General features: G+C 38.4%; 1 protein-coding gene across 1 annotated transcript; it reads right to left on the reverse strand.

Moving 5' to 3' along the window:
• Positions 1 to 3,541: 3,541 nt before the first annotated feature.
• On the reverse strand, positions 3,542 to 10,125 carry echdc1 (enoyl CoA hydratase domain containing 1). Its single transcript, XM_052144697.1, has 5 exons — positions 9,190 to 10,125; positions 8,581 to 8,723; positions 7,958 to 8,010; positions 6,846 to 6,926; positions 3,542 to 6,745 (listed from the first exon to the last, which is right to left on the reverse strand). The coding sequence occupies exons 1-5, from the start codon at positions 9,410 to 9,412 to the stop codon at positions 6,337 to 6,339; spliced, it is 909 nt and encodes a 302-aa protein (XP_052000657.1). The 5' UTR covers positions 9,413 to 10,125; the 3' UTR covers positions 3,542 to 6,336.
• Positions 10,126 to 11,897: the final 1,772 nt, after the last annotated feature.

Raw genomic sequence — 11,897 nt, forward strand, 5'->3', positions numbered from 1 at the left:
TTTGTTTTTGGTGCCATTCTGATTAAATTCTAGATTCTAGATTCAAACCAGCCCATCTGGCACCAACAATCAACCATGCGATAATCTAATCATTCAATCATGTGGCAGCAGTGCAGTGCATAAAATCATGCAGATATGGGTCAGGAGCTTTATTTAATGTTCACAACAACCATCAGAATGTGTAAAAATTGTGATCTCAGTGATTTGGATCGTGGCATTGTTGGTGCCAGATGGGCTCGATTGAATATATCTGTAACTGCTGATCTCCTGGGATTTTAACACACAACAGTCTCTAAAATTTACACCGAATGGAGTGCTAAAAATAAAAAACATCCAGTGAGTGGCAGTTCTGAGGTCGGAAATGCCTTGTTGATGATAGAGGTCAACAGAGAATGGCCAGACTGGTTTGAACTGACAAAGTATACGGTAACTCAGATAACCGCTCTTTACAATTATGGTGAGAAAATAGCATCTCAGAATGCTATCCTGAGATGCGGATTGGCGCTGTTTTGGTGGCACGAGTGGGACCTACGCAATATTAGGCAGGTGATTTAATGAATACCTGAATACCTTCCCAAATCCTCTGAACTGACAGGTTGGAGTTTTCATTCCCTTTCCTAGTTTAGCATTCGGTATTATTGCACTTAATTGCTGTGCTGTCTGAACGGATCAGAACGTTAGACCCATGCGCATCTGATCGAAAGGCTTTCAGAGCCAAGAAGTCCTCCGCTAGCAGTTCCAGTGCCAAAGTGTAGGCCTTACCCAACAAATTAGATGTGAGATTACATTGCTTAGATTGATGCACCGGCTTAGATTTCCACAACAGTGTAGAAGAGGAGGGGCAAAGATGGACCGCTACTGCCTCTTTGACTATGGGAAGCCATGAATAGCCTCTAAGCTTGCCGCAATCCACAGATGTAAAGGCCGCTGTAACTACCCAACCACCCGGCCGAGAACTCCAACCAGCTCAGTCTCTGAAGCAGAAATGCCATTGATTTCAACTGATCAAGGGAAAATACAAAAACCCTCCTCATCAACTGATTGTGACCAGGTCTCAGCATCAGAGGCCTCCAGCGATAAAGCATCTTCCTTAAAGTCATCACCACCAAACGTGATAGAAACAAGGTCATCATGGGCGAACCGAATGGGTGAAGAAGTGCGCAATTTTTGCCAGCCACAAATCCTCCTCATAGTATCCAAACTCTATACTCAGTCTTCGCGTTCCTCCTTCATTTGGTCCCTTGGGAGGCACAGAAGGAGCAACTTTTTCAATGACAGTAAGCCGAGCACAGCATCCTAAGCTTCATGCGCTCACAGTGAACACAATCAGACATTAAGAGCACTGCTAAAGCGTGAGCTTAGCCCAAGCATAAAATACAATATATTTGCCCATTGGACAGAGAAATATATTGCTCACAAGGTGGAAAACACTTATGAAACATTATTGTCTTTAAAAATACATGTTTCAGAAAATAGTCAGAACAACACAATGTAAACAAACTTGCTACACAGAAGTGTTTTAAGGATACGCTTTTCTTGCTGGAGCACACAGGATGAAGTAGTTCCACTCTCTTATCAGGTGCAAATTAGAACAGCAAAGAATTGGTTTAGGGTTCCACAGCACCAGAGATGTCCAAGCGACCTCGAAAGGTGAAAATTCTGATGATGTAGCATTGGGCTCTGGCTTATATACCTGCAATGAAATGGGCATGGGGTGGAGAGGAAAGCGTTACTAGGCAATCAAGTTGGTGTGATGGCACAGGGTTTTAAAGTCACCACCTCTGGGAGGAGCTCCTTCAGCATCAGCTACTGACTCAGTGTCGAATTTACTGATTTGAAAGGGAACTCTTCCCACACTGATGGCATGTGTAAGGCTCCTCTCTAAAGCTGTCAAATTCAAATTTAAGGTTAAAATGCACATTTGAATGCTAAAACTGAGCTTTTTTTGATGTGTGCAAAGCACTGAGGATGACTTCACACCAATCAAATTCTTGAGCTAAAAAATGCTTGATGCAATCCAAAAAATGCAATTTAACAGAACACAAGTGTTGATATGCATTTTTAAAGGGTCATGAACCCCCCTGTTTCGGCACAGTTGATTTCTCACCACATTTTCCAAAAATGCCAGCCAAAGTGGGCGTGATCAGCTGCAGAGTGAGGGGAGAAGGGGAGGAAACACAACAACTGCCTGCATTTTTACACTAATGCAGTTAACAACATCAAAGAGTCTCACAACTGCTCGTAACAAAATGCACAATACATTAGGCCTACATAGTATCACACTGGTCATTTTATATCTGTAATTCAATGCACAAATAAATGCCAAACCATGTACTCTGCATTAAAAATATGTAAATGTTTTAAAGCTTTATTATTAACTTTTGAGACTTATTCCAAGACGTTGATTTACAAATATAAGTGCTTAAATCGGTTAACACACACACACATTACAGATGGATGGATTGATAGTGTTTGTGTTTGTGTCTGGGACAATCAATGTAAGCCACGTCTCAAACGCGCCACAGTCAGAGACAGGCTGCGTCTGAAACCAAAGGAATCTGTCTTGTTGCCTCGCTGCCCTTTCAGTCAATGACTCAACAGACAGTATTTTCATTCGGAGGTACCTGTCACTACTGGTCACTACTGGTTTTGGACAGGCTACTGAGGCAGCATAACTTCACATCGTTGCTAGAATACCAGCAACTGATTATCGCCATCTCGTGTCCACTAAAGGAAACGCATCTGCTTCATTCAATCCAACCAAACCACATTTGACTAATAATCTAGAACAAAATCAAGACTTTTGGCGATAATCAAGTGTATATTTAATATATTCCTGGTTACTGGTTACCTAATACCTAATAAACTGTTGCATTGATTTAACTCATTATCATACAGTTTATGGAGGTTATAAGCTCATTTGTCAGAAATTAATTCCATCCTTCCTCATTTCCAAATAGGGTGGATCTAGGAAGCGAAGAAAGGAAGTAGGTGCAGGAAAGTAGCTGCCTGGCTCCAAAATGACAATAAAAGCACTATTAAAGTAGCATAACTTATTAACCCTTGTGCGACCTTCAGGACATTTTAGGTTTTTTAATTATATTTTTGATCATTTTGGCTGCGTTAATGCCAACGTCATACATTTAACCAAAGGTGTGTATTTTTGGGGGAATTTTCATATTTCAACCTCAGTTCCTATAATACATCTATTAAACACAGAAAATGTCCCCCATTGAAATCCAAACAATATTTGATCCCAGTGCCATTAAAGCATAAAATGATGAATTCTATGATATACTGTCATTCCAGAGTCCTGGCTTCAAAGTTTACATTTGTTAATATTTTCCACCAGATGGTACCATTTTTCCTCATGTTTAGCTTATGGAGCAAATACATGCTTTTTTCCTATTTTCTGTTTGCTGTATTATAGAGCTAAAATTGTGTGTGTGTGTGTGTGTGTGTGTGTGTGTGTGTGTGTGTGTGTGTGTGTGTGTGAGTGAGAGAGAGAGAGAGAGAGAGAGAGAGAGAGAGAGAGAGAGAGAGAGAAACAACAGTGGCATTATGTAAACAAACTGGCATTTAAATGGTTAAAATCCTGAAAATGAATGAATATTTGGTAGTTATGATCAGGATTGATGCTGGTTAAAAAAATATCTAATTGAGAGTGGAATATAATATTATTTTACTGTATAATATTATTCTGGCACTTTTTTGACATGGACATTTTTGCCCTCAAAGTACCTCTAAATAACTTTTTTTTTTTTATTATTGACGCACAAGAGTTGTTATAAAAAAATTTAATAGACTACAACTTTGCCAGGTCAAAACTATTCCTCACACAATGCAATAACATGATTTCAGAAGACTTGGAATATGGCAAACGAGCCATATAAATGACTTTGGGAGGACCGGATCTAGTGAAGTGCTTATTAAGCCCATCTGTGACATAGTGTAATGTCCAGTGTGTTGGTGTCTTTAGACGGTTGTCATTTCTAAATGCTTTACTCATAGACAGTCACATTTTATGAATATGGAGAGCTATTAACTTCAAATTTCAAAGCATCTTATTTACATACAAAGCACAAAATAAACATGTTATCGACATTCAAGGGATAAGGAGACATCAACACAAATTAGACAAGGACAAAATGGCAGCACTTTCTGATTTGTGTGGACAACTGGAGAAGTTTGGGGTTTTCTGCATGAAAAATCTCAAACAAAGTTCTTCCAGTGTTCCAGATGTATCTGAAAATGACAGATTCCAGTCTTAAAGGGTAGTTCACCCAAATGCGTTCAACAAAATTGAATGGTGATTTGCAGTTGAAGGCAAAATTATTAGCCCCCCTATTAAATTTCAAATATTTTTCAAATATTAAACTTCAAGAAGTTTGAAGAGACCCACACAGTGGAGAACAAGACTGGTAGAGGCAGGAAGCGAAAGATTTCAAATACCTTGGAAAGAAAACTGATGAGAGAGGTTTCTAAAGACCCAAGAACAACTGCCAAGACACTACTGAATGATTTATCCAAGTCTGGGATTGATGTCTCAAAGAAGACAGTCACTAGAGCCCTGCACAGGAATGGACTGCGATTTGCAGACCAAGAAAAACCCAATTTCTGAAGAAGAGACACCTCCAAGCTAGACTGAAGTTTGCCAAGGACAACCTAGAGAAAATGATGAACGTGTCCTTTGGTTAGATGAGACAAAACTAGAGCTCTTTGGCCATAGATATGTTGCCTATGTTTGGAGAAAGAAGGGAGAGTCGCTCAACCCAAAGAACACCGTTCCCACAGTGAAACATGGCAGTGGAAGTATAATGCTGTGGGGAAGTGTCAGTGCATCTGGAACTGGGAATCTCATCAGGGTCGAAGGAATCATGAGAAAGGAAGACTACGAGAAGATTTTGAAAGACAACCTCAGGCAATCTGCAACAAAACTTGGATTGGCATTTCGTCTTCCAGCATGATAACGACCCAAAGTATACATCACTTCTGGTGAAGAACTACCTCCAAACGAGCAAAGTGAACGTCCTTGACTGGCCTGCACAAACTTGAATCCCATAGAAAATCTGTGGGCCACAGTGAAGACTAGAGTCCATGCCAGGAGACCAACAAATCTGGAGGAGCTTGAGAGATTTGCTGAGGAGGAATGGGTGTGACTCCTCAGGAGAAATGCCTAAAACATGTTGAGAACTACAACAAACGACTAAAGGCTGTTATCAAGTAAAAGGGATACACTATTGACTATTAACATCAGAGGGCTAATCATTTTGACCTGTAGATTTTTTTTTATTCTTGGTTATAATTTTGTTTCTATTTGTATTATAAACACTCAAAGTTGCCTAAATAATCTATATATTGTTTATATAAAAAAACTTCAATTGCATCACTGCTAACCATAACCCAATTCGATACATGTCCCATTCTAGTAACCATTCTAGATCTGGGTCTTGCTAATTTTATGAAACATTTAAGGTGATTTTTTTGTACTTTCTGGAGCTTTTTTAAGTACTTTTGAAATTACCATCATATGGAAAATAGAAGCTCACATATTCGACCGAGCATCTCCTTTAATGTTTTCCAGAAAAAAAATAAAGGATTTGGAAAAACTTGAGGGTGAATAAATGACAATAAAAATGTTTATTCTCTCCTGGCAATTGGGTTGTTTACAAAGCTCTGACAGAAAGCTTACATCAATGAAGCTTCATCAGAGGTCTTTCCTTAAGCTGACGTAATGTTTACTTCACTTCTACTGGTAAAATTGAAAGAAACACAAAAAGGAAGACACATATTACTATGTGATACACAAACTATATTTGATATGAAATGGCATTTTTATTTATCCTTGTTAATCAATGTGCCGACATGTGTATGCAGGCTATGTATTAGGGGCGTGCTGCAAAGTCATTATCCGTGTCTGATTCTATGGAAAAATTATGTTACTACATGAAAGGCCAATTTTAAATGTAACTATTACATGTATAGCTTCCATATACCAAACATGTCATGTATAATTCATCATATAATGTCCCTTTTATAAAATAACACTAATAATTACTGCTGGTCCTTCCCTATATGGCACCCTTGGTGAGACCCCCAAGAACCAACACATTTACTGGGCGCTCAATGGTTAACCAATTTCAAAAAGCACAAGAAAAGCAACATTCAGATGGACTATATTCAATTACTAGTGTTTGCACGTGCAAGATAACATTGACTCCACAAAGCAATCCAGGTACTTTTCAATTTCTTTCATTTTATCATGTGATCTGATTAAGTCCTCCAAGCATTGAGTAACAGTTTTAAGATGTTAATCAATGATGATGATATTTTCAATCACTTATGTTTTGTTTTCAAAGCCAGTGCCTCAAGATTGGCTGGTCCACCCCATACTGTCCCAAACACATTTCTCTCTGTTTTAAGGGCTTCATCAAATGGAAGCTCTCTTCCTGAGATGACAACTTTCTTTATGGCTCTGATCACTGGAGCCGGCCCTTTAATGAACTGGTTCAGCCACTGCTCTGCATGAGCTCGAGTATTGCCCTCATCAGAGGAGCAGTGAAGCACCTCATCAACCAGTCCGATCTGTTTTCCAAAGTCTGGATCAACCTTTCTAGCCCCACCAAGCAGTTTCAGGGCATTCTGGCTGCCAACAATACGAACTAGTCTCGCAGCTCCACCCCATCCAGGTACTAAACCCATATGCTTATGGACAAACTGGATAACACCATCTGATGTCATTAACCTGGGAATGGAAATAAAATGTGAGATTCTACTTGACAGGATATTAAAAACACAATTTAAACAATGAAATAAAGTATGTCAAAATATGAGTGCCTTTTTACCTAAAGTCACAGGCTGTGGTGAGTTCTGCTCCACCACCCAGAGCTCTTCCCTCCACCAGTGCCACAGAGATGAGTGGCAACCTGCCTAAAAGAACAGGAGTTTAGCTTTGACTGTGAAAGGTGAACTGATGAAACGTGGTCTAATAAGTGGCCCCAAAAATATTTGGACACTTCAACCATCCTTAAAATTGTTTTTGCATTACATGACAAAATATCAAACCAAATTACATCCGCTTTAAAGAAAGACAAAACAGTCACTTTTTCCAAGAAAAACAGAAAAAGAGGTTATGTTTCAAAGGATGCTTTTCACAAGTACAGATTTGAACTGGGAGGAAAACAACAGTGGAATAAACTTCTCTAGTGGTGAATGGGAGACCATTTCGGCATTTAATTGGCTCTGTACTTGTATTTTGCACAATGACAATAAAGTTGAATCTAATCTAAAAAAAATTGCATTCACATGTGTGACAAAATATTTCACAATATATATATTATTTATATAAAATAGTTTGCTGGATTTACATTGCTAAACGAGGCGGAAATGCATTATTTGAATTTTAATTACAGTCTGACACTTACAATGGAAGTGAATGGGGCCAATCCATAAACATTCAAATACACACAGTTTTGAAAGTATAGCCACAAGACGTAAACATTATACATGCTAACCTGATTTTAGTGTGATTAAATCACTTACTAACCTTTTCTGTGTGAAGTTATAATCCAACATTAGGACTGGAAGGCTTTGTTGTCATGTCAAGTTGTAAAATTGGATATAAATTTACTAAAGGTAAGTTATTATGTTAATATGCATATTTTTACGTCTTATGGCCCAATTAACTTCCACTGCAAGTAACTCACTCTCACCCAAATTGTTGCATTTTTAAAGAACAGGAGAGGAAATCAACATTGTCACAAATTCTGCCAATTGGACTGAACTTGAATTGAACCCAGAATATTATTTTAAGATGAAATGCAAAGTAATGTAATCTTGATGTGGCAAAGATTCGTTCAATAATTTTTATTTTGCATGGAAAATATTGGTGTCTTGATTGATCTAATCTGATTAAAAAATAAAAAGATTGAAAAGATGTTTCTTCAGACAGACAAACCTGAGGAGACGTGTCAGAGTGCTCTGCATAAACTCACACATCTTCATGCCATCCTGGAAAACAGAACATTGAAACATTGTCAGCCAGAAACACACTGCAACTTGTCCAGGTTTTCTTGTATAATGGAAATAATACTCTAGAATTACTCATCAGATATTGAATGGGTCATATACATTTTGTCTTGTGTAATTTTTACCTAAAGTTCAATTATGTCAGTGTTGTTTTGGGTGTTTTTAACCAAAAACAGTCATCATTTCATTTTCTATGGCCATTTTCTACCCTCTCTCTCTCTGATCCTTTGAATTAAACAGTCAGTTTTTTGCTGCTGTGCCATTTATAGACATGTATGTGAAATGAGATGCAGTCATGTGTTCAAATGTATTCATCCGTCTGATTTTAGGAAATTGGGAAAATTCAAAACAAGCCATTTTTGAAGCTTAGTTTCAATAAATGATATTTTTTCACTGGGAGGACATTTTCAGTTCTGAAAGTTACCGTACGTTTACATAAATTTGTTCAGTACAATAAGCTTTTCACTAAAACGAATAAGGAAAATAGGACTCCTAATATGACTCCTTTAACTGATAATGGGAATACAACAGATTAGGCTGAGATTCACACACATGTGGGTTTGCTATAGCGCTGACTGCATTCAGATCAGATCCAGAGCAGAAGGTCCCAGCAGCTCCCTGCACAATGACACCTTTCCCTTCTGACCAGGTCTCAAGTTCATGCACCCGCTCCTCCAGTTCAAACATCATGCTGCCTGCAGGAAAGCACATAAAAGCAGATTGTTGCCCAACACCAAACTCATCTCAACTACTTACAATATTCACTAAAATATTTATAAATATTTAATATTATTATGACTTGGACTTCAGTCAAATCAAATTAAAATGTTACATATTCAATAACCAAAGTTTATTACAAAATTGTGGATTATATGTTGCCATGTTTGTTTGTAAATTCTGCAATAAAAATAAAAAAAAGTTTTCACTTAACAAACGAACGGAGGTTGAACAATGCGCATGCGCAGCCAACACAAAGCGAACGAGTCACTTTCTGAGTAACATAAAAGATTTGTTAAAACTCAACGAATCGTTCATGAACGACCCATCATTAGTAGACATAGTACACAAATTAAAACTAGTGAGAGTTTAAGACGTGTGACCACTGGCCCAAAAGTGCCAATGGAAGCAGAAACACCATAAACCTCAACTAAAGATCAATACCTGTGAAGGCATTCATGCGCGCAGGATTGTTGACAGTGAGCACTGCAATGCCTGACTCTTGTTTCTGAAGCTCTATGGAACCTCCTGTGAAAGCCCGGAGTTTTTCTTTGAAGTCCCCAGTAGATCCATCAGTGTGGCTGCAGACAGTTCGTTTCTGTTGAAGGACTCTCACTGCACTGCGTGTCTGGATCAACCAGAACCGAGCAGCGCTGCACACATTCATTATGTTGCGTTGTCTTTAAAGATGTAGACTCTGCTATCAATTCAGGGGCATTGCAGATTTACGTCCAAAATAAAACACGTGCAATTATAGTTCTCTACTTAGTTTTGCGTTAAGGAGTTACTATCCCGTCAAGGGTGAACGACAGTTGAGTTGAATCGGCAGATATACATAACGTTAGTTTACTTAAAACACATTCAACAAAGCTACTTGCTACAAAGCTAATTTGTCTCTGTTGTCAAGATATATTGTTATATTTAACTTAATATCGGCCTATTAATTCACTTTCTAAATGTTGACCTGGGTCGCGCTGTCAGAGTAACTATAAAAACAGTCCTGAAAGAAACTTAGAGCGAAATATATGGATCCCATCTTATTTAGATCTCATCGTGAACAGTACTTTCTAAAGAAAGCCACCATATCTTGCAAGATATAATAGAATGCTTTTAATTTTAACTAAACATTTTGAGATCGCAAAGACTTGAAAGCAGACGGAATACCAGAATGAATTAATGAATTTACTGTCTGTCGCCTTTTCATCGATGTTTCAATTGTCCACAAGAATGAGCTGTTGTCAAAAACACTGCACGATAAATCAGTACGTGATCTGTACAGACACAAAGCAGCATGAAAAATGAAGAAGGCATGAACATTATTTGGGTCATTCCTGGGATTCGGTAATTCAGTTCCCCCGACTTTTTTAGTCAAATGTCCGTCTATCTTAAACCCAGCATTGTGTCACGTCCCTGAGGCGCTTCACTGAATTTGTTTCTGGAATGAAAAAAGATCAAATGTGCACACTGTCTATAATTTCTGTCATTAGTGTACACAAGTATTTGTGTTCATCTGCTGAGAAAGATATCTGACCAAAAAATGCATGAATGTTATAAAGACCAGGCTATAAAGTTTTGTCCCTAACTCCACCCTGTCACACCAACCATTTTAAGCCCATAAAAATGTTGGTTCCACCCATGTGTGACATTATTAACCAGAAGTGACATCATTCTTTAACAGTGTGGTGCTGAAACAGGTAGGAAATGTCTTAATTTGCATTCATATTTTGAATTGTATTATAGTCAGATGTGTCTCATCTATCTCAACAACTCAACACCATCACATGGAATTATAATATTAAATCAGTACTTTTCAAAAATTATATTTTAATCTCTCTCTCTCTCTCTCTCTCTCTCTCTCTCTCTCTCTCTCTCGCTCTCTCTCTCTCTCTCTCTCTCTCTCTATAGGCTATATATATATATATAAGTGCAAAAGTTTAATACAGCACAAATTCTCCTAGGTACACTTGCACAGTTTTTCTTGGTTGTTGGGAGATAAGATGTTCCAAGCTTCTTGATGAATTCACCACAGTTCTTCTGTCTGTTTAGGATGTCTCAACTGCTTCTGTCTTTTATGTAATCCCAGGCTGACATGATGTTCAGTGGGGGGCTTTATTATATATATAAACTAAACTAGACCTTCCACGACACAATAGTATTATAGATCTGTATTCCCTTCCAAAGCCACGGTTGCTCTAGGGGGCTTACACACTTTTGCTTCACTATGATCAAGGATTGAATCCACAGGATCTTTATCGGCTGATCTCAGAAATTTGGCCAGAATTTATTGCGGCCAGTCTTCCTCTGCGGATCTCCGTGCTGGAACTCTGTGAGCTCGCTCGATTTTCAGCTTATGGCCTGTTATATCGAGAAGACTCAGAAAGAGCCCATCCAGAAATTTCACCATATCTTGACCTTCTTGATCTTCAGGAATTCCAACAATGCGGACGTGATTTTGTCAGTTCCAATTTTCCAAGTCCTCCAACTTTTCCCAGACACACTCCAAATCTACTTTGGTCGTTAGCGGATTAGCAGCTAATTCCCTCTCCGATGACTCCAGATAATCGATCCATTTCTCGACATCCCCACTCTTGTAACCATATCAGGAACTTTTGTCCATGGCAGTGATCGAGCGACGTGTTACAGCATGATCCTCCAAGTCAGCAACGACCTTCGTCAGCATTGCAGACACGTTCAGTAATTCACGTAAATCTCCTTTACTTCTCCGGCCAAATTGACTCCCTGGTCAGCTTGAGCAAATAAGTGTCATTTAATGTCTTCAGAGCCCGAGGATTTTGAATTCTTTGACATATTGTCTTCCTAGAACAGTTAAGGATCAGGGTGTATCGAATCTCACCAGTTTATAACATGAAAAGTATTAAAACTAGCAAAGTGTGCAGAGCTCGCTGTTCACATGTCCGAACCTTGTATAGGGTCTTGTGACTCCCCCAATTTAATATATTTTTAACAAAAATAATGAGACTACAAACACAATTTTACTTTTGTAGCTTCATCGCATAAAAATGGGAAAACTGTCAAAACTGTCAGTATTTGTAGTCATTAAATTGGTATGAGGGACACATGAGTAGTAGATAAATATTTTGTGTAGAATCATTTTCAATCCACTTCCATTTTGTCTGTGACAGGGTTGAAAA

This window comes from Xyrauchen texanus, chromosome 15 (assembly GCF_025860055.1).
Source record: "Xyrauchen texanus isolate HMW12.3.18 chromosome 15, RBS_HiC_50CHRs, whole genome shotgun sequence".
NCBI classification, from domain to species: domain Eukaryota; kingdom Metazoa; phylum Chordata; class Actinopteri; order Cypriniformes; family Catostomidae; genus Xyrauchen; species Xyrauchen texanus.